The 22,810-nt window shown below is 36.6% G+C and overlaps 3 protein-coding genes across 3 annotated transcripts; 1 reads left to right on the forward strand and 2 right to left on the reverse strand.

The window, feature by feature from the left end:
• Positions 1–340: 340 nt before the first annotated feature.
• LOC140755054 (attacin-like) lies at positions 341–2,139 on the reverse strand. Its single transcript, XM_073090237.1, has 3 exons — positions 1,740–2,139; positions 1,285–1,485; positions 341–928 (listed from the first exon to the last, which is right to left on the reverse strand). The coding sequence occupies exons 1-3, from the start codon at positions 2,072–2,074 to the stop codon at positions 724–726; spliced, it is 741 nt and encodes a 246-aa protein (XP_072946338.1). The 5' UTR covers positions 2,075–2,139; the 3' UTR covers positions 341–723.
• A 4,720-nt stretch (positions 2,140–6,859) lies between these two features.
• On the reverse strand, positions 6,860–8,664 carry LOC140755058 (attacin-like). Its single transcript, XM_073090242.1, has 3 exons — positions 8,252–8,664; positions 7,808–8,008; positions 6,860–7,453 (listed from the first exon to the last, which is right to left on the reverse strand). The coding sequence occupies exons 1-3, from the start codon at positions 8,584–8,586 to the stop codon at positions 7,249–7,251; spliced, it is 741 nt and encodes a 246-aa protein (XP_072946343.1). The 5' UTR covers positions 8,587–8,664; the 3' UTR covers positions 6,860–7,248.
• A 6,144-nt stretch (positions 8,665–14,808) lies between these two features.
• On the forward strand, positions 14,809–16,254 carry LOC140755087 (defense protein 3-like). Its single transcript, XM_073090284.1, has 3 exons — positions 14,809–15,204; positions 15,451–15,651; positions 16,049–16,254. The coding sequence occupies exons 1-3, from the start codon at positions 14,870–14,872 to the stop codon at positions 16,251–16,253; spliced, it is 741 nt and encodes a 246-aa protein (XP_072946385.1). The 5' UTR covers positions 14,809–14,869; the 3' UTR covers position 16,254.
• Positions 16,255–22,810: the final 6,556 nt, after the last annotated feature.

Raw genomic sequence — 22,810 nt, forward strand, 5'->3', positions numbered from 1 at the left:
ATGAGTTAGTTTTTGTAAGGTCCGTCACATCGGAAGGGAAATTTTAGATGAATTAAGCGTTTAGTCTTTTGTCCTTCGATTCAAGGGTTACCAGTTTTATTTCTGCCTTATAGTAGATGTGTTAAGCACTGCTGAGTTTAGGTTTAAGAGTATGTTAAAGATTAAACTCATAGACTTGGCTCTCCACTTGGTGCCTTAAGAGAATAAATGCAATCGTGGCAGACTTTAAGTATTCAATTGATTTGCATTGATTTATAAAATTTATATTTTTAAAAAGTCTTTTTAACTAGTTTAATAGATACACAATGGTGTACTGTAGAAAGGAAAAGCAAACAACAAATATAATTTACGGATTTTATTGAAATTTTCATATTTAAATTTACAAATGCATCGAAAGTTTAAACTACTTATATACTATGTACAAAAAAGTCTTAAATTATTTATTTATGTAAAACTGACTGCGGCAGGTACTATGTTTAATACTCTAAAAAATGGAACATATTCTATGACCAAGTAATTCCATTTCACGAAGTAGTTTCATTGGATCTTTATTTAGTTTACGGTCCGATTTCGGCCTGAAATAAACTTTAAGTGACGGAGAAATGTTCATTTGTTGTATGGGTATCAACTCCGTGATTTTTGTAATGTAGCAAAAATTTGCAGGTTATAATAAGTTGTAATGTTCTGAACTATTGATCATAGAGATGTTCCTTGAATCCATTTTTACCAGGACTTGGAGAAAGAGAATCCATAGGTGGGTTCCCAGGAGGACTTGGGGATGAAGGGAGAGAAGGAGCGCGTGGCGCCGGCGTTGAAGTCGAACGAAGTGTCCTTGTTCTTGAACAGGTTGAGGTGACCGAGCGCGTTTACGTCGGTGCGCTGCAGAAAGTCAGTTCGCGCAGCGCCGAGGGAAGCACCGATCTTTTTGCTGTAAGCATACAAATATTATTATATGAGTGTGAAGTATAAAATAATGGAGAAGAAAGTGCGGTGAGAGAAGTGCTTAATTCTGCAGGGTAGTGCTTTGATGACTGCAGTAATGAAGACCTCAAGAGCAGCAACGCATCTGTGATCCAATATCAAATTGGTTACATATGGTTGTTGGCGGCAGTGACGAATCATCTGACACGAGTTGGCTATTAACTAACCTACCTACACCAAATTGTATTATAGCAATATGATGATGAATACTCTAGCCTTACTGGCCACTGTTGTATTTCTATTAGAGTGAGGAACTGCAGTAAAATTTTACTAGTTAGGTCTTTTCATACGAAGTATACTCACTCGAAAGTGTAGTCAACTCCGCCACCATAGGTGTTGAAGTTGGGAGCGCCGGGGAACTGTGTGGGCATGTTCTTGGTGACGAAGGCGTTGGCGTTCAGGTTGTGCTTGTCGGTATCCAGCACATTCAGCTTTCCGGCCGCCGTCAGCTGCTTACCAAACTCTGGGATGGTCTTCTGGGAGACACTCAGGGCATGGCCTTTCCTGAAACAGGTTTATTTAATAATTCTCCGATGCATAAGCCTATAAAAAAATTTTGAGCAATGTATGCAGCACAAATAGTAACCAAAACAAAAGTTGGACTTTGATGCGTAATACTCTATATTTAGAAGATTTCGTATAATAGCCCAAACATTTAGAGTTCTCGGGATGATGAACTAATGAAATTGTTTTATAATCCACGTCTTTGTTTATTTGCCTATGTGTGGTGTGCAAATAGTTTAAGTGTTAACACTTACACATTATCGAGAGCCAAGCCGAGACTGCGGGAGGCGGCTGACTGCGTGCCGGTCACACTCAGGATGTTGTTGTCGTTGCGGGCGACGGGAATCTTGGCGCCGAACTCCGTGTTCCCGGTCTTCCCGTCCACGCTGATCCTTGTTTCTGCTTGACGACGTGCTCTTGACAGTGGCTCCATCTGCACCGTCTCCAGTGGTGCGGAGAAGTATACTGTACCATCTTCTCCAACGATAACCCCATCTTCAGCCAGGTGCATAGGATGCTCTTCCACCAGAAGGTACCGGCAGTTGACGCCGACCAACAAAACAGCCAATACAAAGCCTTTAGCGAACATTTCGACTGATTGACAAATTATGTCTTAGTTCAAGATGTCTTGCTGCTTGCTCTTGCAAAATGCGAATGCTGTAAGCATCTGCACTCGTAGCTTTTATACTGAAGAGGAAGACTTAAGAAATCCCCGATTCCGCGATATCGCGGTGCTTCACATTTCATTGTTTATGTTATAGTGTTACGCGTGCGTATTTATAATTGATAAGGGTATAGTAACATATTACTTTACTTTATTATGTTAAGGTTATCACTATAATTCTTAATGTCCTAAAATATGTTTAATAATTTGAATATTTTTCGATATATTTTATAGACTAAATTGTTCGATCAATTATTGATCATCGATCAAGCTTCCAATCCAATCCAATGTAATCTTCGATCGAAGATCGAAGAAAAGTTTGTAACCATGTTTGTTTGTTTATTTGTTTGTTTGTTCCTTCGTTCGTCTGTTTGTTTGTAAGGGCTAATCTTTGGAAATACTGAACCGATATGGAAAATACTGTATAGCTAACTTTGTTATGTTTTTAAACTCAGGCCAAGCCACGGGTGCTGCTTGTCTATACTAATATTATAAAGAGGAAAACTTTGTTTGTTTGTTTGATTGTAATGAATAGGCTCAAAAACTACTGGACCGATTTTAAAAATTATTTCACCATTCGAAAGCTACATTATCCACGAGTAACATAGGCTATATTTTATATGAAATATATATGATAAATAGATTTTGAGGCGGTACAAAGTTTGCCGGGTCAGCTAGTGACAAATAAATTGGTGCAACACAGAATGGTTACGTTCCGTCGCTACCGTCAAAGTTATTGTTATATTTAACTATTTTATTTATTTTTATTTTATAATATAGGACTAAGATGAAACGCCTCGGAAAAGTATGTCTCCCTTAACACACCTTTCAAAACAGAACACGGCAGCGCTTAGCTGCTGTTATGAGGTAGAAATAGGTGTGGCGGTGGTGCCGCCGGTGTTGAATCACAAGTGGTGCCCGCGGCTTCGCCCGCATTTTAAAGAATAATATGACATACATAAAACAGAAAAATCGTACCTTCATTGGAATGACAGTGGTGTCATCTGTCGAAAATTGGTCTTACCAACTCCCAAACCTTCGTGGGCTCTTGGACAACAACTTTGCAAAAGATCATCACTTGATCAAATGCATAGTTTCCGATTCTATAAAATGTATATAGACAAATATTCATTTTCATATAAATAGATAGATGATCGATTAACATGGATAAGTAAAGTAACTGTAGGTAAATTTTAAAATCGAATTTCGATCTTCTGGGTTGAAAGATCGATTCACTGAATCGTTCCGTTACTGGAGATCGATTAAAATAATCGACTTAATGGTCCAAAAGATCGATTCTCCGATTAATCGATCTTAGATCGCCATCCCTAGTTCCCGTGGGATTTCCGGGATAAAACTATCCTATGTTCGTTCTCGGGTCTCCGACTATCTTTGTACAAAATTTCATTAAAATCGGTTCAGTGGTTTAGGCGTGAAGAAAAGACAACCAGATAGACAGACAGACAGACAGACAGAGTTACTTTCGGATTTATAATATTAGTAAGGAAGTAAGGATATATATTTTATTCATACATTACATACATATAATACCGAATAACACATGGAAAGATATTTAACATATAAATATATAGTTATATAAAGATAACGGTGTAATACAAATATATAAATAAATAATATATAATGATTTAACTAATACTCATCTTGCTAAGGAGAAGTAGTGGTCTTTTACTCTCTTTTTAAAAGTAGACGTGTTTTTGATATGTATCCTTAACTATTTAGTATTTTTCTAAATATTTTTAATCCCCGACGTCATAGCAATAAACATTATCCGCAAGTTTCGATACCTAATTGATAATTGTTGACTTCTTAAGATTTTTTAAATCGATATGTGACGTCAATTAAAAGTGAGAAATCAAACTCGGTTATTTATTCTTTCCTCATATATGTTTTTGATACAATTAGAAAACATTACAATATTAATGAAAACGTAAACTTAAAATACTCTTGATATTATGTTACTCTAGTGTGGCTTTACATAAATAATTATTCATAAGTATTCATAACTTCAATGTCCACATATAACGTGTACCTATATTCCTTTTTTTAGATGCAAATTACACACATTTCGGAAAGATGATCTATAATAGTAGACATTCAAAATTACTTTGACAGGAATTAAATTTGCACACATGCAGTTTGAATTTAAACTTTAATTTAATTTAATCTTCTACTAGCGCTACCCGCGGCTTTTTTCGCAGCAAGATGTAGTTGATTGTTTTGTTTTTATCAATCCCTTGGGAACTAATTTTCTTTCGGGATAGTTGGTATTCTATGTCCTTTTCTGAACCCCTGAAAACGTATGTACGAAATCATGACAAACTGTTATGTAGTTAAATCGTGAAAGTGTAGCAAATAAGCGAACAATCACATTCGCCTTTATAATATTAGTTAGGATTGAGTAGGTTTGCGGAAATGCACTCAGAAACTAAGGTACACTCCCCAATACAAAAAGGAATGAAATAAAAGTATCCTCAAATATGTATTAGTTATTACGAAAGACATTAACTTTATAGTAGTAATACGGACATGGGCAAGAAAAGTGTGCTCCACTTAGTACCTATTGGTAATAAGTTGTTCTGAAACAAATTTCAAACGTCAATCGGAAATGGTGTCAGTGTGAAGCGGGATGAAAGTTTTTGTATGAAAATATTGAGAATATCCGCTGTAGCCTAGTAATATTTAATCTGTTTAATTAATACTTACTACTTGATTAAGTAATTATTACTTGGCTTAGCAGTGATAAGCTAATGGTATTAATTTCCATTTTCAACGTTAGGACATTAGGGTTCAAATCCTTGTTGTACACTTCTGTCTTTTTATGTTATTCGTACCTATATTCTTTAACGATAAAAAAGTACATGAGAAAATGTTCATGCATGAGGGATTTTTAAAAATCTCTTGTAGGAAGTCTCTTATGTTAGTCAGTTGGCATCCTCATCCTCACCCTTTCATCAAAATGCTAGAACGTTATAAATAGGTGCTGCAATGAACCACGTAAGGTTCCATCACCTTCAAGTACCTATTTAGTTCCGGGCCTTCAAGTACCTATTTAGTTGCGCGGAGATCCGTGCACAAAGTGGGCTTAAAAGGCTTGAAAGGCTTAATTAAATGTAGAAAGAATAAGAAAGAAAACATAAATGTTGTTAACAACTTCTCAAGTATATGCATATCCTCTTATTTGTAATTTGCATTTTTAACGCACAATTTCTGGTATTTTACCACTTCTCCGTTTAATGACATATTAATCAGATACAACACGGTTTTCCGGCTTGAAAATTGATAGATTTGTAAGAAATATATAATACGTAATATTTTTCACAAAGCTTTCCGGTTTTATATAAGTGTTCTGTAACAACTGGTGATTATTATTGATTTAATCTCGAGTAACGGCCGAAAGAATGAGTTTTGTGTGAACTTAATCGTACTTATAGTGAAAATTCAGCGAAATTGAAGATACCATTCGTGGTAAATTCTTGAAGTACCACCGCCATACCTATTCTGCCTTACGCTTACTTATTTGTTTATGTATTTGCCCATACATTTCCAATCAGCGCCCCTAGTGGATTATATCAAAACTAAACTAAACTAAACTTTTCAAAACTGATTAATTTTTTAAGGTGGTAGAACCCTTTGTGGTTCGAATCCGGCAACACCACTGCCACACCTATTTCTATCTAATAACAGCAGTGTTAGGCGCTGCTGTGTTCCGCTTTGAAGGGTGTGGCAAGGGAGACAGACTTTTCAGCGTTCAAGCTTAGTCCTCAGGGGTAGCGGCGCATCTGTGGCCGACCTCAGGTAGGAATATCTAATCCTATCTGGGGTTGATTACAGATGTCCATGGGCGGCAGTAGCCACTTACCATGACTCATGCTCGTCTGCTACTCCTATATAATAAAAAAAATGTTTTATATTATACAAAGGATCAAATGTATGGGAGTAGATTGTTAATTAGATCGTATTCTTGATTTAAAAGGAGAAATAGATTTTTTTATGAAGCAGCCATTGCAAAAATTGTAAGTCTGTGTCATAGATAAATAAAGATACTTCGCCTCTTTAAAATTGAATAAAGCCACAAAAAGGCCGATTTGTCAGTTATTTTTTTGAATTCTCGACAAATAAAAACCATTTTAGAGAAAATTTACGAATGAATAACTAATACTGCGTAATTTACATAATAAATAAATAAAGTATTTCAAATATGTTGGGGACATTTTAGAACGAGGACGTTTCACAACATTTTTACGCAACTATTTCAATTCTCAAAACTGGTTACATTTTCTTGTTAGGGGTGAGTAGTCTTTACTATGGTCTGTGTAAGTAGTATATTTACGGACAAGTTAGATTCGACATGACAACACAATATGTCACAAAAAGATATGTAACAATAGTTCTTATCTTAGCAATTAATTACAAGGTAGTGTTATTCCTAGATATATCATGAATAACCTTTTCCAATGACTTGATATACAGTTAAATAATTGTAGAATTTATATCAAAGAAACATTCATACATAAGATTATAAAGTAAATATGAATGTTTAATAAACCTTTGTATTTTTTTGTAAGTTATATCTAAAAAGCTTTGCAAGTCTTCATATGAGAGACTTAATGGTTTAATTTTCTAACTAAAAAATATAATATTAATTTTCAATTATCAGGAAAAAATATAAGAAGGAAAAGCAAACAAAAATATAATTTACGGATTTTATTAAAATTTTCAGAATTAAATTTACAAATGCATCAAAATTCTAAACTAATTTTATTCTATATACAAAAAAGTCTTACATTATTTATTTATATAAAACTGAGTTCGGCAGGTACTATGTTTAATACTCTAAAAAATGGAACATATTCTATGACCAAGTAATTCCATTTCACGAAGTAGTTTCATTGGATCTTTATTTAGTTTACGGTCCGATTTCGGCCTGAATTAAACTTTAAGTGACGGGGAAATGTTCATTTGTTGTATGGGTATCAACTCCGTGATTTTTGTTATGTAGCAATAATTTGCAAGTTATAATAAGGTTATGTAATGTTCTGAACTATTGGTCATAGAGATGTTCCAACTTCTATCCATTTTTACCAGGACTTGGAGAAGGAGAATCCGTAGGTGGGTTCCCAGGAGGACTTGGGGATGAAGGGAGAGAAGGAGCGCGTGGCGCCGGCGTTGAAGTCGAACGAAGAGTCCTTGTTCTTGAACAGGTTCAGGTGACCGAGCGCGCTCACGTCAGTGCGCTTGAATAGGTCAGTCTGCGCAGCGGTGAGGGAAGCACCGATCTTTTTGCTGTAAGCATACATATATTATTATATGAGTGTGAAGTATAAAATAATGGAGAAAAAGTGCGGTGAGAGAAGTGCTTAATTCTGCATGGTAGTGCTTTGAAGGCTGCAGTAATGAAGACCGCAAGAGCAGCAACGCATCTGTGATCCAATATCAAATTGATTATATATGGTTGTTGGCGGTAGTGACGAATCATCTGACACGAGTTGGCTACTAACTAACCTACCTACACCAAATTGTATTAAAGCAACATGATGATGAATGCTCTAGCCTTGCTGACCACTGTGGTATTTCTATTAGAGTGAGGAATGCAGTAAAATTTTACTAGCTACGTCTTTTCACACGAAGTATACTCACTCGAAAGTGTAGTCAACTCCGCCACCGTAGGTGTTGAAGTTGGGAGCGCCGGGGAACTGGGTGGGCATGTTCTTGGTGACGAAAGCGTTGGCGTTCACGTTGTGTCTGTCAGTGTCCAGCACATTCAGCTTCCCGGCCGCTGTCAGCTGCTTACCGAACTCCGGGATGGTCCTCTGAGAGACACTCAGACCATGGCCGTTCCTGAAACATATTAAAATAATAAGTCTCCGATATTTATAAAAATAAGAGAGAAATGTATGCGCTTTAATAAAAACCAAAACAAAAATGGGACTTTGATACAAAATATTCTATGTTTACAATATTTCGCATAATCATTAATAGCCTAAAACATTTAGAGTCGGGGAAAAAAATAAATGTTCAAAAATCAAGTTTAGTTATATTTTGTTTATGTATGTCTTGCGTCTAATTAAAGTGTTAACTTACACGTTATCGAGAGCCAAGCCAAGACTGCGGGAAGCGGCGGACTGCGTGCCGGTCACACTCAGGATGTTGTTGTCGGTGCGGGCGACGGGAATCTTGGCGCCGAACTCCGTGTTCCCGGTCTTCCCGTCCACGCTGATCGTTGTTTGCGCTTGACGACGTGCTCTTGACAGTGGCTCCATCTGCACCGTCTCCAGTGGTGCGGAGAAGTATACTGTACCATCTTCTCCAAGGATAACTCCATCTTCAGCCAGGTGCATAGGATGCTCTTCCACCAGAAGGTACCGGCAGTTGACGCCGACCAACAGAACAGCCAATACAAAACCTTTAGCGAACATTTCGACTGATTGACAAATTATGTCTGAGTTCAAGATGTCTTGCTGCTTGCTCTTGCAAAATGCGAATGCTGTAAGGATCTGCGCTCGTAGCTTTTATACTGAAAAGGAAGTTTTAAGAAATCCCCTATTCCGCGCGATAACGCGTTGCTTCACATATGTTTATGTTATAGTATTACGTATTGTGCATATTATTGAATTGATAATGTAATGTAATAATTAATTAGTGCTTTATCATGCGTGATACTGTATGTTCAAGGGGTCGTATGGTTGTAACCCTTTTATTTCCTTTACTGGAAACGGGTCTCTCCCCATAACGAGGGAATGTAGGGACTTACGTCACCACGAGTCATACAGTGAGTTACTAAACAGTCCAGAGGAGTCCCATTGGACCTTAGGAACTTTGCCATAAGACTAACGTACACACTTTCACATACCTATAACATTCGTATTTATATTGTTTAACTATAATTATTATGTTTTCCTATTATATTCATAGTAGACTGCATATCTCTACATACAACCATCATTAGTCACAAGTACCTGCTTTTTGTATAACTTAAATATGAATTATATTAATACAGACAGATCGAACCAAAAATATACAGGTTTTAATACTATTATAATTTTGATAATTAATGTACGGAAGCCTTTCTTCTGCCTAATAACAGCAGTGTTAAGTGTGAATCTTATCTGGCGTTGATCACAGATGTGCATGGGGGGCACTAGCCACTTACCATCAGATGGACAGCATGCTATTTACTCCTCCTATATTATAAAAAAATGTACAAGTAAAATAAGTAGTAAATGCAGTAAAGGCAGTGATAGCCTAGTTGTTAAGAAACTCGGCCTCTCGATCGAGGGGTCCGAGATTCAAACCCCAGGCACGGACCTCTGATGTTTCAAAGTTATGTGCGTATTAGAAATTTATTAATTATCACTTGCTAAAACGGTGAAGGAAAACATCGTGAGGAAACCTGCATACCTGAGAGATTTATAAAAAAAAGCTCAAAGTTTGTGAAGTCACTTGGCCAGCGCGGTGGACTATGGTCTAATCCTTCTCATTCTGAGAGGAGACTCGTGCCCAGCAGTGGGACAGTAATGGGTTGCTGATGAAGTAGTAAATATCTTTATTATAAAATATTTAAGCGAATAACATACTATATAATATTTTTGAAAACTAAAAGTAAATCCCCGACTTCATAGCAAAAAACATGAGTGCACGTTTAGTTAATTATTAAATTTTTGAGTTCCAAAGAAAAATATAATCGATTAGGTGACGTCAGCAAAAATGAATCATCAAATTACAAACCGCATTTGTTCCTTAATTTTTCCTCATACTCGTTTTAAGAGATTATTTATAACTACAACAGCCATGGGAGCGGTGATAGCTTCGTCATCGTCATCAACCCATTACTGTCCCATTGCTGGGCACTGGTCTCCTCTCAGAATGAGAAGGATTAGGTCATACTTCACCGCGCTGGCCAAGTGCGTATTGGTAGGGTGAGAGTGGGTGGGTAGCTTAGTGGTTAGAAACTCTCAGTCGAGTGATCTACGGTTTGAATCCCAGATTTCCCTCTCCACTCATTTTCTAAGTTCTGTACATATTAAAAATATTATCACTTGTTTAAAGGGCGAAGGAAAACATCACGGTGGACATTAGCCTAAAACCTCGCATTCTCATAGGAAATCTATGCCCAGATGTGGGACTATAACGGGTTGACTTGGCAATTGCGGCTACGTATCTTAGTCGCTCGGTTTGATATTAATTAATAAAGAAGTAAATACATTTCAATGCCTGTCTCCATGGGAACTTCGGAGGTAAAAATATATAAAAACAACAAAAAAAAAATTTTATTCTATTGATTGGTTAAGGTGGTAGAACGGCATCACCGCCACGGCATGAAGGGTGTAGAGGAGACAAACTTTTCCGAGCCATTCCAGCTTAGTTCTCAGGAGTACCAGCGCATCTGTGGTCGTCCTTAGTTAGGAATCTAATCATATCTGGGATCGATTACAGATGACCAAGCGCTACAGTAGCCATTAGGGCGGAGCTCTCTACGCAGGGCCGAAGACGGCCACCGGGGGGTTTTAGTGCGGTAAAAATCCCACATAACCCTGCGTCGCTCCCGCGGCACCGGGTACCTTTTAAAGGTTGCCCCCTCGTTAACAAAAAAAACTTACATAAGGTAGACTGCATGCTCACCTGTTTATTCTTAATTAATTAATTCTATGCTATAAAAAACAATTTCTCAAGTCTCGTGAACACACTTGTAACGACTACGAACACAGGCTCAATTTTTAAAAGCCTGTCTCGTTCTCGGAAATGATCTCGGAAAGAAATAAAAGATATATAAGGTACATTCCCGAATTTTACGAACAGTTTAATGTCCTTTGTATCTGACTTCTATGATTTTTACCTGATTTAATCTTATATATAAAATTCTCGTGTCAAAATGTTAGTTACCGTACTCCTCCGAAACGGCTTTACCGATTTTCACCAAATTTTGTATGCATATTCAGTAGGTCTGAGAATCGACTACCATTTCCTTTTCATACCCCTAAGTGATAAGGGTTGTTCGCCCTTAACATTTAAAATCGGGTTCCGTTGGCTAGTAAAATATATGTTAAGTAAAAAAATATTTTTAATATTATTACCACATAATACATTTATGCAATTAAGTATATTTAATACGGCACCTTTGATCAAAGGTTCGGATCATAGTATAGTTAAATCATAGTACACTAATTACTATGGTTCGGATACTAACATAATTTAACATGGCTCTCATAGATGCCGGCTACAGGAGTCCTACCTGATATAGGTTGTTGTTTAGGCTTCTGATGTTTGATGAAATGCTTCGAAAAAGTTAATCTACCTACTACATCCAATAAAAATCTAAATAAATGTATTTAGGTACACCAGTGATAACTTACTGCAAAAAACCAGAAACAGGAAAGATGGTACTGCCGCAGGCGAGCGTCCAAAGATTCCAAATCACCCGTATTATTTAGTATATAGTGATCGCAATGATTTATGGTGGTATTTATGGAGGTTTCTCAATTCGACCGTATATATTTTTTTATGTTTGTTCACCAATAACTACGTCGTTTATGAACCGATTGGGCGCCCACTTCAGAACTATGTACTAAACCAAAATTTATAACAATTCTTTTATTTCATACGTCTTAATCTTACCATAACTTAGCATAAATTATTTATTTCATACGTCTTAATCTTAGCATCATTTACCTTTAAAACTTTTCTTGTTAATTCTAACATTTTAGCTAAGTTTTGACATGTGTAACATCTGTAAAGGTAGCATTTCATTAGACTTTATGTATTTTATTTATGTATTGTACTAAATGCTTAATGAAAAAAAAATACAAAAAAAATATCTTTTACTTTGTAGCGATATAAAAGTCGGTTGTATTTTTGTTAAACATTTTTTTGTTTTCCGTTACTGAGCACGGGACCCTTTTTCATAACTGGGGGAATGCCTAGAGTTGTTAGTGGGGGTTATTGAATGTTTTAACACTGCCCATAAGGCCACAAGGTTTAACTACAGCTATAACAACTAAGATCGACAAATAATATGCTCTCCGTAGCATGGAAGAAACAAAGTACGAAAATACACATTATTAAAAAAACAACGAAATAATTAAAATTAGGATATAAAAAACACAGCGGCTCATAAAACTACTACCGGTAACCCATCCATCGGACTGCGTTTGGCGTTGCTTAACTTTGTAAATTGGTTCAATTCCACACAAGTTGCGGGGCGCGCGTTCCTTATACTACATCTGATAATAAATATAATATGACCTCTTTGAACCAGTAATTATTATAATTTTATTGCCACCGATAAATTAATTGCATTGATTAGGTGAATCCCTGTTTCCAACTCAATAGTGCAAACGATAATCCGTCTGTACATTGAATTTACTTTTGAAAATATAGTAACAGCAGAAACAAATAATTGGCCAAGTGCAAGTCGAATCCGCATCCGATCCAATTTTGGTGGTACGGCACCCGTACCACCAAAATTCAATTTTTTTTAATTTCTAGTATTTGTTATTATAGGAGCCATTAAAGTACATTCATTGTGTAAATTTGAATACCATGTTATACGGCCACCGTTATACGTTCCCTGTAAAAACGTGTATCTATTACGTTAACAGAGATAAAGCCCTGTGATAGACGTACGGACGGACAGACAGCGGAGTCTAACGGGAGCGGGTTCCGTTTTTACCTTATGGGTACGAAATCCTAAAAATACTCGTAAGCATTCTACTAAATCGACTGTTGATAGTAATTACTTTTTTAATGAATCGCTAAATAACTTAAATAACTCATATGAAGTAAAAATATAAAGACAAGAAATAAACCTCTTATATTAATAAGAGGTGGTCTATTTATGTCTGCTAGTATGTCTTTAATTGTGTTATTAAACCTAAAATCATTGTTGATTCTTAATTTATTTATATCAAAAATAATTCTAGTCTAACTTTTTTTATAATATTTAAGAATCAAGTAAGCATACACTTTTCCTCATATTATGGGTACTACTAGCCATGGACATCTGTAATCTACTACAGAATAGGTCAGATTAAGCCTGCCATATATGCGTTACAATCCTGAGGACTAACTTGAAATAACTCATATAAGTGTCTCTCCCTTACTAAACCCTTCAAATTAGAACACAATAGTGCAATGTAGCTCAAAGGTCCTCAAAGGGCTCAGGTCTTTGATCCTTTCGTAAAATTCGGGAATGTACCTTATTTATGAAATTGGTATTTTTTGAGATCGTTTCCTCGAACTTAACTCGTAAGAAACATTTTAAACCCATATAAGGATAAAAATAAAATTAAAATACTTTTTTACTTTTAAGATCTCGGTTTAACCGGAAAGTTGAATGACGTCATCTAATGGATTTCAATTTTCTTTGGAAATCAAAAAATATTAAATATAAACGTACAGGATAATGTTAGAATCGGGGAACTACACTTATTTTCAAAAAGTAGTATTCTGCACCTATGTGTAACGTTTATAATAGGTTGGTAATTGTTTCTAGGATGTCTTGTTGGAGGCACCGCGTTCAAATGATTCCGAGTGGATTCCGATGGATATCCCGAAGTCCTCTTCGTAACTCTAGGACGGCCACCGAGAGGGCCCACAATTCCCACATGACCCGATGACTATCCGGCAACATCGACAAGATTTTTAAGGTTTGTCCCCTTATAAACAGGGTACTTTTAGGGTACTACTAAAATTTACAACTCAGTTGCTTATCCGGGGATCGAATGGGCATGATGACAGTATTGAAAAATCGAAGAGTAAATGATTTACTTAAAAACAATATGTTGAAAGCATTCTCAAAAAAAAAACAGTTTTAATAAAAACTTTAGGATTCCTTATATTTTCAATAAAATAATAGTATAAAATACTGCAGTCGGCCATCTTGTCTAAAACGCTAATCGGGGCGAAATGACGCCATTTTTTTGGCGTGTCACCGTATTACTTGAATTTTTCTATGAGATATCGAAGCGGACGTCACTCGCAGACGCCATGACACCCGTGAGCGTTTTCGCGCTTAATTCAAAATTTGTTTTAAAAATGCTAATATTTCCGTTAATACTGAATTTATTGCGAAATAATACGATTTTTGGGATCACTAGAAATGTACCTACACTATAAAAGGGGCGTTCAAAATTTGTCATCATGCCCATTCTTACATGACCGGAAAGCCAAAATCCATCGTGGTGGACTATGGTCTAAACGTCCCTCACTCTGAAAGAAGACACGTGCTCTAGTAATGGGTTGATATTGTTCATAACAAAAAACATTGGGCGGCAGTGACCAGTGACTTACCATTAACCAAACTGCATGCTGGTTTTTATTTCTATTTCATAAGAAAAAAATAAAGAAGAAAAGTATTAGACACGCTCGTTTTAAATATTTTACGCGCTGTACATTTTACTACAAATAATCAATTTAAGACGACGATTCAGACATTAATTAACGCTCATTAATATTCTACAGTTTCACGCATGATACACTAATCGATTCGTTCCGTAACCTTATCAGTTCAATTATACATGCATACGTAATACTATAACATAAACAATGAAATGTGAAGCACCGCGTTATCGCGGAATCGGGGATTTCTTGAAGCATCTTCTTTCAGTATAAAGGCTACGAGCACAGATCCTTACAGCATTCGCATTTTGCAAGAGCAAGCAGCAAGACATCTTGAACTCAGACATAATTTGTCAATTATTCAAAATGTTCGCTAAAGGCTTTGTATTGGCTGTTCTGTTGGTCGGCGTCAACTGCCGGTACCTTCTGGTGGAAGAGCATCCTATGCACCTGGCTGAAGATGGAGTTATCCTTGGAGAAGATGGTACAGTATACTTCTCCGCACCACTGGAGACGGTGCAGATGGAGCCACTGTCGAGAGCGCGTCGTCAAGCGCAAACAACGATTAGCGTGGACGGGAAGACCGGGAACACAGAGTTCGGCGCCAAGATTCCCGTCGCCCGCAGCGACAACAACATCCTGAGTGTGACCGGCACGCAGTCAGCCGCATCCCGAGGTCTTGGCTTGGCTCTCGATAATGTGTAAGTTAACACTTTAACCAGACGCAAGATATACATAGACGCAACACATAGATGACTTACTGACTACTTAGTTTAACATATTCTTTTAGAGAGCCTTAAAACATTTAAAATAATTTATATGAAATCTACCTAAAAACTGTTTTATTTCTTTCAAATATAAACAAAAATTACCTATTCTGATATAGTCCTCAATTGTTAGTTCTTTTTCATATAAGATACAGAGTTATTTGTATTGATCTATTTCAGGAACGGCCATGGTCTGAGTGTCTCCCAGAGGACCATCCCGGAGTTCGGTAAGCAGCTGACGGCGGCCGGGAAGCTGAATGTGCTGGACACTGACAAGCACAACCTGAACGCCAACGCCTTCGTCACCAAGAACATGCCCACCCAGTTCCCCGGCGCTCCCAACTTCAACACCTATGGTGGCGGAGTTGACTACACTTTCAAGTGAGTATACTTTGCGTGCAGATTTAGCCAGTGAGGTTATTAACTATGGGTTGACCTCCCACGTTCTAATAAAGAGACGTGGAGAGGGGACATTCAACGTCCTATCTAACTTTATTATTTGATGTAACTTTGGCCTATAGATGAACAAGTCCTCCCGGGAAGAATTTTGGAGCTCTAATATTCTTTGACGCGTTTTGATAGAAGAGTGATTTGTGGTCAATCTGCAGGCAATTTCCAACTGCCCTCACCATTGATATTAGTATCCATTTATCTGCTAAAAATGAATGTTTTACCACACCCATCAATTCAGAACACAGCAGCACTACAATATAGCTCATAATCATCTTTGTCCTTTCTATTCAATCATCTTATAATATTAAAATTTGTATTATTACAGCGACAAGGTCGGTGCTTCTCTCAACGCTGCGCGGACAGACTTGTTCAAGCGCACAGACGTGAGCGCGCTCGGTCACCTCAACCTGTTCAAGAACAAGGACACTTCGTTCGACTTCAACGCCGGCGCCTCGCGCTCCTTCTCCCCCTTCATCCCCAAGTCCTCCTGGGAACCCACCTATGGATTCTCTTTGACCAAGTTCTGGTAAAGGAGAGCCAACAGTTTTTATAGGAAATTTATTGTAACCAGTGATAAGCATCGTTCGTGGAACGGAATTACATGGTCATAGAATGTGTTCCATTTAATAGAGTATTAAACGCAGTACCTGTAGAAGTCAATTTAATGTAAAATAAATAATTTAAGATTTTTATGTACATATAATAATTTGACATGTGTAACACCTGTAAAGGTAGCATTTAATTGAACTGTATGTATTGTTATTGACTATTGACCTATTGTACTAAATGTTTTACACAATAAAATAAATAAATAAATAAAGATTTTACTTTTAATGCATTTGTACTTTTATCAAAAAATTCAATAAAATTCGTAAATAATATGTTTGGGTTTGCTTTTATTTCCTATGGCTATTTTGCAAAATGGTTATATTTTTACTAGCTGATCCGGAAAAAGTTGTGTTGCCATATAAATAAGAAAATGTTAATAGTGAACAGGGATCACTTAGGGATATGAAAAATAGATAGTAGCCGCTTCTCAGACCTACTGAATATGCATATAAAATTTGGTGAAAATCGGTAAAGCCATTTCGGAGGAGTACGGTAACTAACATTGTGACACGAGAATTTTATATATAAGATTTAGTCACACCATATACATGATGCTGTTTATTGCAACCTCAGGTAGGATTCCTAGCCTATATGGAGTTGATTGTAGAAATGTAGATATATATACATCTTATAGGGTAGGTAGTTGGTAGGTGGTGGTGATGGTTGGTAGAATACTTTCTGTCAGCTGGACTGCAAGCTTTTACTACTTTTATATTACCGCGGACTTAAAATTAAATTATGTGACACTTACTCATTGTATCATTGGATTACATAATTATTACGACTGTTTAATGATTAATTAATATAATGAATAAACAATAATATTTATGAGTTTTAAAGGGAAGTCCCTTATTTTAAGGCTGAAGCCGAGTGCTATACTAAATAGTTGTTTAGTTAATTTTATACCCATTGTTTGTTGTTGTTGTTGTGATACTAAGTTTTCATTTTTTCTTTGGGAAAAATGTATCTATCTTACAGTCTTTGTATTTCGGTGGAAGGGTATGGAGACCGGCTTTTTAGATAGACTCTGAAATGTTAATTTTAGTTCTTTGGATTGGCAAAGCATCTGTGATTTACTTCGTGCTTTTTGCCGATCCGTGGTCTCCATTGCAGAAAAGAAATAACTTCCCGTAAAACTATGTACATTTTATGATAGTTTCTAAAGAAACAGGTATATAAAATGTTTTTATTACACATCATAAAATCCTAGTTACATGAAATATATACAGTTTTAATAACCACGTTTTGAAATTACATTTCGTCAAATATTTTATTTGCATGCAATGGATGAACACAACAGTAATACTTTATATATGTAAAAAATAAATAGGTATGAATAACGACCGATAAGGAAAATTGAACTCTTGGCATAACATTTGACCATTTAATTGGCTTGCATAATAATTTACTGATAAAATTGCAATGAATCATTATGTAAGTATAATAGCCTTTGTAGGGACTTCCCTTTCTTTAAGGAAATAGGTTGGATTAAAGCTGACGGGATAAATATAGCACTTTTATTAATCTACTGAATAGGGTAATGTATGTATAAGCAGTGATAGCCTAGTGGTTAAGAAACTCGGCCTCTCAATCGAGGGGTCTGAGTTTCAAATCCCAGGCACGCACCACTCATCTTTCAAAATTTATGAGCGTATTAGAAACTAATTAGCACTTGCTTAAACGGTGAAGGAAAATATCGTGAAACCTGCATACATGAGAGATTTATAAAAATATCTCAAAGGTATGTGAAATATACCAATACGCACTTGGCCAGCGCGGTGGACTATGACCTTATCCTTCTCGTTATGAGAGGAAGCCGTGCCCAGGAGTGGGACGATAATGGGCTGTTGATGATATGTATATTGTATGTATGTCTTATTCTTTGGCCCTACAGCCCAAACGGGTTGACGCCTTTTAATAATATGATACTTTTTTGTCGCATTTTTCGTTTTTATAATAATCACTACTTAAAATCGAGTAGTTAAACGAGCATCCACTTCATTTGGTGGTAATTGTGGTGGCATTCCAGCTTAGTCTTCAGGGGTAGCGGCGCCTCTGTGCCTGATTTTAGGTAGGAATATAATGTTTTTTTATGTTAATTACAGATTTCCTTGGGCGGAAGCCAGTTACCATCAGGTGGACTGCATGCTTGTCTGCTTCTCCTTTATTACAAAAAAGAAACTTACTATAAATATTGTAGTCGACAGACGTATTGATAGCTGAGGTCTGACCATCAACACCCTAACTGGCGCTAAAGTATTCATTTTGAGATTTTTCCAATTAAAAACGTTTTAGACTGGGTTGGAGCTTCGCGGAACAATTTTCATCGCTCAAGCCCCGTGATAATGTCCCATCCTGTGTCCATTGTACTGGATTACAGATATAAATTAACTAGATGTGATTTACAGAAAAGTGTAAACATTTTTCTAGGTGATAAATCTTGTCTCTGTAGTCCCGGGACTGCCTATCCCCTGCCTGTCGTAAGAGGCGACTAAAAGGGGGCTTCCGGGGTTGCGGGCGGCAAGAGTGGGAGCTCGAACCGTCCAGCCAGCGACCCCGGGAAGGACGGCGTTACGTGTGGTCGCAAATAGTCGTAAGGGGCTTTGCACTTTAAGGACTCCGATTGTGTTTTGTTGGAGATCCCGGAGTTCTCCACCAAGAGCTAAGGCCATGGCCCGGCGACGCTCCTTACGGCGTCGGGTACTTTTCGAAGGTTTCCACCACTCAGTATCAGGTAGATTACGTCCGAGGGTAACGTTTTTTGAGCGTGTATACGTGTGTGTGTGTGTGCGTATGTGTGCACGTAGCTTGACGAATTTTAACATAAGAAGTGTAGTTTTCGTCTAAATTGTGAGAATGACACAGGTTACATTTTAAAACAGTTATTGGTATTTTGTTTATAATACTAGAACATAGTATTAAAAAGGGTCTCAGAAGTGTGGAGAAACCTGTGCTCAGCAGTGGTACAAAAGGGTTTCAACAGCAGTAAAACAATTAACTTTGAAATTATCATTTCGAAGACTCATCAAGTATCAATAATTTCATGGTGTATATTGTACGTTTATTATGACTTTAACCTGCGGGCATTGAATTCCAAGGACAAAAGACTTACAAAATATGGCGCTGCCGACATTTTTCCTATAAACATTTTTTTAAATATTCCTAAGGTTGTCACTGATTACAATGTTAAATACTTGATAACTATTAATTTAATCAGATTTATGTCAAAACCCTTTCGAGATTTAACTGATAATCAATACATTTTGTTTATAATATAAAAGAAGCAAAAACGTTTTGAATCTATTCTATGAAGAACAGTGGTCCTTTTCGAAGCTAACAAGAGTTTCCTATCATAAGAAACACAACCAACATCTATCGTAATAAAATTATTTTTGACAGATAAGTGACCATCATATAAGGATTTCATATATGGCGATTTACACGAAGAGCACTTCTCATAAAATTTGATTTACATCTCAACCAAAAGATATGAATCTGCAAAACAATTTAAGATAATTTCAACCAGGAATAGAACCCCAGACCACAGCCCGAACAACCACTACGCCATGACAAGGAAATCACAAAGTTAACTCGAATACATAATTACAAGATTAAATAACCAAGGGTCTAAGGGTTAGTGGAATAGAATTCTCTAGTGCCATCAAATAAAACATATTCCGTTGTACAAATATAAGGTAATCCTATTTACTTAGGGCCTTAATTCGACGGCCTTTCCGAAAGGATTTTCTGAAATCACTCTCCGGGTCGAGCACGTGGGGTAAGCGAAACGATTGTTCGTATCGCTACCAATTTATGGTCAAAGAAATAATACTTTGTTATTCACCAGTTGGTAGGAATAAATGTTAAGAATTATCATTTATAAATCACTTATACATACTTCAGTACCTATTATCATAAAATTTACACACATATTTTTGTTTAGTTGTAATACATTATTGAACGCAATTATTCTAAGATTGCAATTTTGGATACAACAAATCTTTGAATAAATCCAACATAAGTATTCAGTCCACCTGATGATAAGTGGCTACTGCCAAGCATAGACATCTGTTATCAACTGCAAATACGATTAGAGTCCTATCAGATGATGGCAAAAGTTGCAATGCTACTCCTGAAGACTAAGGACTAATAATAATAGTATTTTAATTATTTATTTATAGTAACAAAGGCTTGTTTACGTATTTGATACTTTTAAAATTTTAAATGTAGAAAACTGCAATGATATAAGTAAAAATATCTTGTGACAATCTCTCATTTACTTCACCATTGAACTTCAAAACAGATCATAGCAGCTTGACACTTCTGTTATTAAGTAGAAATATGTGTAGCGGAGTTTTCTATCGACCCGAAGGAATATCTTTTCAACTATTATCAGTCTCGAAGCGATTTATCGTTACATTTTCCAAACGTGCTTGTCTCCACCCTAAAACCGTTTTAGCGTGGGCGCCACAGTGGGACTGTTTAACTAGGTCCCTCTCTAACGTATGAGGGTAAAAAGGGATGCGGGAACGTTTTAGTGGAAAAGAATCCCTTTGGTCGAAAGATTAGTCGTTTTAAAAAATATATTTGTTTTTACTACCCACTTATGAATATAAAAAATAGCAATATTTTTTTTTAAATTAACAAAAAAGAATTCTCATTTAAGTGAATTGTAACTAATTCTTTTGAGAATAAATGATCTTTAACCACAAAAAAAAATGTTTATTTTATTCAGAAAATGCTCTAAATCCGGCCCTGGTTGTTACCCTCGAGGTCTAAATTGCATGTCGCTATAAGTCTGCACCCTTCTAACTAGGTCACAGTATATTCCAGTAGATTAGCTAGTAGGATTGAAGCCAGGTAGAATTTATAAACAGTTGGAGCTTTTTGATGAGTAAGGCTTCAGTGTATGACCATTTCTGTCAACCACCCTTAGAGAATAATTGTAGGCTTGTACTCCTCCTCGCGTCGATGTCCTCAATGCTGAGGGTCGTGACCCCCTATGTTAACTTTAATACTAATTCCTAGTTAAGATTTTGTAAAAACGGGTTTTTTTAATAGCCTGGGCAAGATTTTTTGTAAGCGTATGACTGTATATATGTGTGTATGTATGTCTTTTCTTTACTTAAATGGCTTGATGGATTTTAAAATATGAGGTGTCATTAGATTCGTCTAAATTGTGGGAGTGACATAGGTTATACATACCTTTAAGCGGTTGGGTTTACGATTTTATAATAATTCTCAAATTGAGATATGTATTTAAGAAATGAAACAAATAATTACACAGATTTCAAAAAATATATATTAATTAAATTGCAATATTATAGGTACATTGCAAGTTAAATAAACGCTTGTAAAATGAACTTATGAACCTTGTTCTTTCAAGCTTATGAATGAGTTAAAGAATTTAAAATTTTCGAATTTCAAATGTTTAGCTTACCTGCACTCAATAACCCATCGTAGTTCCGCCATAGTTTTCCCATTCGAATTTCGAATTTCCGTTGAAAATAAAAACCAATGTTTGCGGTACAGGATTCGAGTTTTCGTTTTTGCGTAACCTGGAATTAACGAAACGGAAAACCGAGCGGCTTCTCGCCGGGATTTTTAAACGAAACGAAACGACGCAAAATGTCAAAACGCAAAACGCAAAAACGTTGGCAAATGCGTATTATTCCAACCGATACATTAACGTAAGCGCGCGACGATTTAACGCCGCGAGACGGAAAAAATGGGGGGACTATTTTTGGAGTTCTTCGACTTTTGTCTGTTTTTGAGTGTTTTTTTATTGTTCATTGTTTATTGTTTCCATACACTCGACGTTGGATATACTTTTTAAACAAACAAACAAACAAACGCTTTCTACCCACTAGGATTCCCTGTGTCGTGAGTGCCATGGACACATACATCCAGAAATAGAAATCTAAATTTATCATTTAGATATACGTTTGGCCGGGGATCGAACTCAGGACCCTTTGCGCGTCAGACTGCTATGGTGACCTCTCCGCCACGCGGGTCGTCGAACTTTGAAGGTGGTAGGACTCTTAGTGGTATCATAAGTTATACTTATCAGACAGGAAACACATATCACATATCTCACATATCTCTGCCTAATAACAGCAGTGTTAAACGCTGCAGTGTTGCGCTTTGAAGGGTGTGATTAGAGCGACATACTTACCTAAGACGTTCCAATGAAGTCCACTGGGGTAGTAACATATTTATGGCCGACCTCAGGTAGGTCTATGGGCGGTAGTGACCATTAACCATCACATGTACTACATTTATTTGCTATCTATATTATACAAATACCCATGCGCACCGTTGGGACTGAAATCTCAACGATCAAATGTATTTAACACACACAATCCATCCGTAAACTCGCAAATATTTCCTATCTAAATATCCGTATTGAACGCAAAATAAAGCTGAGAAATATCTCATAAAAATTCCCAATACGCAATGACTATGTGTTAAGAGGTAT

The sequence above is a fragment of the Epargyreus clarus genome, unplaced genomic scaffold (genome assembly GCF_041222505.1).
Source record: "Epargyreus clarus isolate Ecla_fem2 unplaced genomic scaffold, WU_Ecla_fem_2.2 ptg000032l, whole genome shotgun sequence".
NCBI lineage: Eukaryota > Metazoa > Arthropoda > Insecta > Lepidoptera > Hesperiidae > Epargyreus > Epargyreus clarus.

Coding starts and splice junctions, on each gene's coding strand:
- LOC140755054 (XM_073090237.1), bottom strand. CDS start 2,074: ATGTTCGCTAAAGGCTTTGTATTGGCTGTTTTGTTGGTCGGCGTCAAC. Junction 1,486..1,739: donor GGCTTGGCTCTCGATAATGT/GTAAGTGTTAAC, acceptor AACCTGTTTCAG/GAAAGGCCATGCCCTGAGTG. Junction 929..1,284: donor GGAGTTGACTACACTTTCGA/GTGAGTATACTT, acceptor GTATGCTTACAG/CAAAAAGATCGGTGCTTCCC.
- LOC140755058 (XM_073090242.1), bottom strand. CDS start 8,586: ATGTTCGCTAAAGGTTTTGTATTGGCTGTTCTGTTGGTCGGCGTCAAC. Junction 8,009..8,251: donor GGCTTGGCTCTCGATAACGT/GTAAGTTAACAC, acceptor AATATGTTTCAG/GAACGGCCATGGTCTGAGTG. Junction 7,454..7,807: donor GGAGTTGACTACACTTTCGA/GTGAGTATACTT, acceptor GTATGCTTACAG/CAAAAAGATCGGTGCTTCCC.
- LOC140755087 (XM_073090284.1), top strand. CDS start 14,870: ATGTTCGCTAAAGGCTTTGTATTGGCTGTTCTGTTGGTCGGCGTCAAC. Junction 15,205..15,450: donor GGCTTGGCTCTCGATAATGT/GTAAGTTAACAC, acceptor GATCTATTTCAG/GAACGGCCATGGTCTGAGTG. Junction 15,652..16,048: donor GGAGTTGACTACACTTTCAA/GTGAGTATACTT, acceptor GTATTATTACAG/CGACAAGGTCGGTGCTTCTC.